At 38.6% G+C, this 6,000-nt stretch overlaps 1 protein-coding gene across 1 annotated transcript in view; it reads left to right on the top strand.

The window, feature by feature from the left end:
• Positions 1-272: 272 nt before the first annotated feature.
• KATNIP (katanin interacting protein) overlaps positions 273-6,000 on the top strand; it is a gene marked incomplete at its 5' end in the record, with an annotated part of 62,826 nt that continues 57,098 nt past the window's right edge. Inside the window, 2 exons of the mRNA XM_082006503.1 lie at positions 273-334; positions 2,276-2,445. Of these exons, the coding sequence (XP_081862629.1) occupies positions 273-334; positions 2,276-2,445 (232 nt within the window). The remainder of the gene's footprint in view (positions 335-2,275; positions 2,446-6,000) is intronic.

The following is a 6,000-nucleotide window of genomic DNA, read 5'->3' as shown; positions in this document are numbered from 1 at the left end:
CTCATTATAATATATGTCTTCCACTTTTAGTATTTTTAGGCTCTTCAGTAGATCATGAAGCGTTCTGAAAAATAAATACAACAAGTAACGTTTCCTCTGTTTGTCAAGAACTTTATTTACTACACTGAGAGTTTTACGCTTTACTGAAGGCGGAACTTTGTTTTATACCATTCTTGTCTACTGAGGGTGCAAACCCAGTAATACTCTATAGTAAATCATTTCCATACTTCAGTGTGACACTTACATTCTCACTTCAGCTTTATATTAAGGACATGGTGACTGACTTTGATGAAAAACATGACGAATACTTAATATCCCTTCAGCAAAGAAACCGGTAAGATACAGAATTGTTACCATCATTGAGTATGTAGTATCTGTTGTGTACTATCTAATACAATATCTAATATCAGCAGTTATGAACGTTAGTCTAAAAACTTGGTTTTTAAACTTGTGATGCAAAATCTGACTTGCTGTCTATTAAAACATTCAGGTGATTCTCTTTTCTTCCCTTTGCTATGTACATCAAATTTCTTATTTCTAGAGGAGATCACAATATTTCTTCAGCATACTTTAAAATAGAGATAAATTTATTTATAGAATAGTTATGGCTTCCATGTCTTACAGGGAAGATTTTTGTTTATAGAGCAATAGGTTCTAGATTCAGAAGCTCATCCTGGGTGAGGATATTGGTATGAGGCAAGGTTTTTATGTTGCCAGAAATACAGAAAATTGTACGCAAAAGTTGCTAAAGTTAAATGTGCGAAGTCACGTTCTGCTAAGGTGGGAGGTAAGGCCATCTAGGTTGCTTTTGCAGACTTCACTATCTTTCAGACAAGTTTAAAACGCTTCTTTTAATCTTTGTTCATATGAACCTTCCTGTCATTGTACCCTAGACAGATGAATTTCATAGGTTAATTCAGAAGGGTCTACAGAACTTTCTTGCTGGTTTCCCTTCTTTACCACAGGCCATAAGATTTTTACTCAAATCCTATAGCAAACTGAATTGTTTGGTGAAAAGACCCCCAAAAAAACCCTACAAAAGCCACAGCTGTGTTAGAACAACACCCTTTTGTGGACACAAGTTTCTTTCATATATAATCTCCTAAAGCAGTTTTAGGAAAGGATAAAAACAAATTATTTAATGATTGAAACAACTTGCATCCTTATTACCAGAGCTCTAATTCTGAATTTTGGTGGAAACAAATGTCACTTAATTACAACACGACAAGCAAGGGGCAACTGTGCCTTGCAGAAGAGGCATGCTGGGTGTGTTCAAATATTGGACATAACCAGCAGCTTTGGGTAGCAGGGGCTGCTGAGTAGCCTGTGTGGGAGCAGGTCAGGTACTGCCCTGGGCCAGTCACAGCCGGTTCCTGCTGGATCCAAAACTAAAACAGCCCATCATGTGCCAAAACATCGCTGGTGAGAGCAGCCTGGGGCGGATTGAAGAGAGTGCTGGCTGCAGGGGGTGGGGTGCTCCTGCGGAGGCCTGCTGCCCAGAGGACAGCTGGGGACACAGCTGGACACGCACTCTTGGGAAGAGGTGACTTGTGTCAGAACAGATGCACCTCTGGGGGACTTTGGCCTGACCCACCCTGGATTCAGAGGGAAAGCAGGAAGCAGCATGCAGGGGGAGGCGGAAATTGTCACCCACATGACCCCAACCTCCTGGCCTGCATCTCACCTCACCAAAGGAATTAGAATGGACTGAGTATAACCCATGGTGCAAAGAGGGAAGACGAGACTTGGAGGAGAGAGGGTAGGTGTTTCACTGAAATTGAGCCTGGGGAAGGGTCTTTTTTTAATATTATTTTTCCCAGACTTTAAGTTTCTGATATCTCTAACTGTACAATTGATTAGGGGCTTTCTCTCTCAAGTTTCAAAACACAAATAGTTTTTTCTGTCTCCTTTTTTTTCTTGAAAAGAGCTCAACCATTTTTAAGCTTTTTGAAATTCTAAGTAAAACTTTTTAAAATTCTCAAGAAGAAAGGTTAAATATAGTAAATACCAAATAGAAAAAATAATATGAAATGAGAAACAGCGTAGAAAAAATCTCAGAAGGGAGCGGCTTGGTCAAACTTCACATGTCACAGCGTATGGGTACTCATAGAAGCATTACAGAACAGGAACAGATCCTGGAAACTATATTCTGAAATTGTTACTTGAACTATGAACATATTTTTTAGCTTTGTGATGTGTGTTTTTATATTTAGTGCTAATTTGACCATCTGTATATGCACTTTGTAAGGCTAAATTATTATCCTTTCTACTTTAGGCTACTGAGACATTCAAAAAGAAAGGATCCTATACAAATCAAACTGGAGCAGTTAGAAAAAGGATTTTCTCTGTATCTGAATGGAGCTAATTCAGAGCTGAGAAATTACCGCAGGAAAATCAAGTCACATGGCTACCTTAAAAATGAGACAAAGACCACCAAGACAAATGGTGAGTTACGTGAGAGTTCTACAGCGGTTGCAGTCTAGAACTATTTTAAATGTTTATCCATCAGAGCTGTAATTCAGTCAGTGAGGTTACTGGTCAGGCTGTGATAATGAGACAGCAGCATTTGAGCTTGGTGGAATGAGATCCCATGAGACTCTTTCATCAGAGTACTTAAGCCGGTTGTATGTAAGCAACAGTCTCTGCAACACCTTATTTATTTCTTAGTTGATCCCTAACTAATTCTAAAGTTTAATTTCCTCACTTCTGCATTTGTTAAACAGTTACAACTAAAGCTAGAAGATTATAAATATATATAAATTGCCAGTGTAAAATAACTGTATGCCTTTGATACATAACACTATTCATAGACTTTAAGATCTGATGGACTACAATGTTACCTGGTCTGGTTATCTAAGTCTGGTGTCCTGTAGACAAATGCCATTTGATGACATAGACTATAATAAAATTATATCCAGTCATAGCTGCATTAGGCTCATAAATTATGTTTAAGCTATAATAGTAATCTTAAAAAGACAGTGTGTTGGGTTTGGCTGGGATAGAGTAATTTTCTTCATAGTAGCTAGTATGGGGCTATATTTTGGATTTGTCCTGGAAACAGTGCTGATAATAAAAGTGTTTTAGTTATTGCTGAGCAGTGCTTATGCAAAGTCAAGGCCTTTTCTGCTTGCACAAGGAGTTGGAAGGGGACACAGCTGGGACAGCTGACCCCAACTGACCAAAGGGATATTCCATACCATACTTGGGGAAGAAGAAGGAAGGGGGGGACGTTCGGAATGATGGCATTTGTCTTCCCAAGTAACTGTTACACATGATGGAGCCCTGCTCTCCTGGAGATGGCTGAACAGCTGCCTGCCGATGGGAAGTGGTGAACAAATTCCCTGTTTTGCTTTGCTTGTGTGTGTGGCTTTTGCTTTCCCTATTAAACTGTCTTTATCTCAACCCACAAGTTTTCTCATTTTTACTCTTCCAATTCTCTCCCTGATCCCACTGTGGGGGGAGTGAGTGAGTGGCTGCATGGTGCTTAGTTGCCAGTTGGGGTTAAACCATGACAGATGGCTAATCTTTATTTAAATAACTGAAGTAAAGAAAATCTGCCGTTTTCTGCCAGTGATTAAATGGCTTTATTTAAAAATGTGTATTTTATTTCTAATTTAAGTCTGTCAGTCATAGAGAGCAATGTAGTGACAGGAATAATTTTGCATGTATGAAAGTATAAAGCATGAGTTTCCTGGCCTTCTAATCTATTTAGCATAATAAAAAGAAAGTTCATTTCACTAAATCCCAGTTTACCAACCTTTGTCTGTTATCCTTATGCTTGCTGCAACCTGTCTCTTAGAGTGTATGTTTTTAATCTGTTGCTGTATAGATAGTGTCAGCTTAAGCTTTATTTTCACTTAAAAATGAAGACAAAGAGTTTAAAAACTTATTTAATACGATAATTTGTTATGATTGAAAGTTTATTAATCTCAACAATACTGGAAACTAAATTTTCTTTCAGTAACTGTTCTAACCATAACTCTAGCCTTGATCTCTTTTTGTTTATTTTCCTGCTACGCTGGGTACATCCTACTTGTTTTCAAGTTTAAGTGTGTTCAGGCTTAGCTGTCTGCTATATAATTTCTTGCAGGTGATATGGGATGGTGATGGAGAGTCAGCTAGTCACTTACTTTCACTGTTCTATATGAAAGTGAAAACTTGTGTGTAATGATGCAAAAAAGTTCATGTTCTTGGATATTGGAAAAAGAAAGAAATTGTGTGTTCTATGATACTGGGATGATACACATTTAGGTAGCTAAAGAAGGTGTAAAACAACGTCTTTGACTTTTTAGTCCAAAAATAGTGCAGGGATATTGTGCCAGCAACTGTAATAGAAATCCGTCAAGAGAAATTTCCTCTTGAAGTTCTGCTGTGCAGCTTTTATCTCTAAGTTTAACCAAAGGTGTTTGTTTTCATGGTCACAACGCCATTTGATGCAGTTCAGGTAGGATACGTAGCTTGTCTTTGGGACCTTTAAAGACTTCAGTGGCAGTCTCTGTTCCCTTCCTCAACTCCATCAACTTAGAGGCAGTAGCATTATCTCTGCAGAAGAGAACTCAGTGTTTTACTGTTTCTTACCTATCCAGTGTTGTTTTAAACATGCATAGCTGCAGTGAAAGATATCAACTAAATCATCATCCTGTCATTTTTTTTCTTCTATTTGATTTAACCACTAGAGTCCAGAGTGGGAGTCATTGGTGATCTGTATAAACTTCTTGCCTGGGGACAGTACCTGAGCAATTTTGTGGTCTTGTTTAATTTCTAGGCATTTCTTCTCAGTGATTGAATATGATTTTACTTACAGAAATTATTTCTAGCTGAGATACAGCACTGAATTTTCTTCCCTATCCATCTCCTGTGAGAGTTACTGCATCATTTATTACTTCTAAAGCATCCATATATAGGATTAGTCTTCACTGAAAAATTAGGAATATGTGATACTTAATAATACAGAATGGGCATAAATCCCTCTTTGTGGTTCCTGAAAGTGTCATCATAAGTCTGTTTGTCTGCAGTATTTTCTTTGTCTGTGTTCCCTGGGAGTAATTAATGATAATAGTGATTGATAAACTTTTTACGCTTAGGCTTGGTAAATGAATTAAAGTAAATGATGGGCTCATAAGGTACTAGGTATACTGTCATTTCTTTGGGTGTATAACCCAGACATAGTTTCACAACCATCTTTATACTTCCAGTGAATGTCGGTATGGTCACAAAGACGTGGCTTAACGGTACTATGGGGTCTCCTTTTATTATGACTAATATCTTGATGACGTACTTAATCAGTTCCTGGCTACTAGAATAAGCACTCTCAGCTCAAGTCTGCAAGGGAATGACACCAGTGGGTCTATTTTATGTGCTGAAAAAGGCAGTGATTGGTATTGACATTCCATCCATCCCATGAGAAGGATGTTTTTGTTCTGAAGTAATGTTTGTAGCACAGGCAGGTACCTCAACTGCATCACCCTCTGCCTGGGATTTGAATTACTGTTTTTCCTGGTTTAGAGAGACCTGGTCACATGAATCCATCACAAAATACTCAAACAATTCTGAGAACCAAATATTCGTCCGTGGTAGCATGAGTCCTCTCCTGTCTGCTTTTCCTCCTTATATTTGTAGCATACGTGAGTGGTCTTCTGGGCAGTTGCTTAGGAGAGATGGATTGCTTAGGAAGTGAAAGTGAAAGATGCTTCCTCTTCTGTCCCAAAGCAGTGACTGAATCAGACCATGGTTCTAGCATTGTAATCTCAATACGGTTCACCCTTAGTGCCAGAAGAGCCCCATAGCAATCAGCACCAATGCTAATGACCGCAGAGTATTTCTGGAGTTAGTTAGGAATAGCCTAATGGAGTAGCAGGAGCTCTAGTTGGAAGGGCTGTTTTGCCAAACAAGATATTAGATATCTTGTTTCTTCCTTGGAGCAGTACATTCCTTTTCCCCTCTGTTCTTAGTCCTGTTTCAGGTGTAAGAGACAGATAGTTTGTGCTGAAGCAATAGGAC

The sequence above is a fragment of the Phaethon aethereus genome (assembly GCF_964289735.1).
Source record: "Phaethon aethereus genome assembly, chromosome: 15".
Classification (NCBI taxonomy): domain Eukaryota; kingdom Metazoa; phylum Chordata; class Aves; order Phaethontiformes; family Phaethontidae; genus Phaethon; species Phaethon aethereus.
Note: the sequence above shows the minus strand (reverse complement) of the source record. Positions and strands in the feature narration are given on the sequence as shown.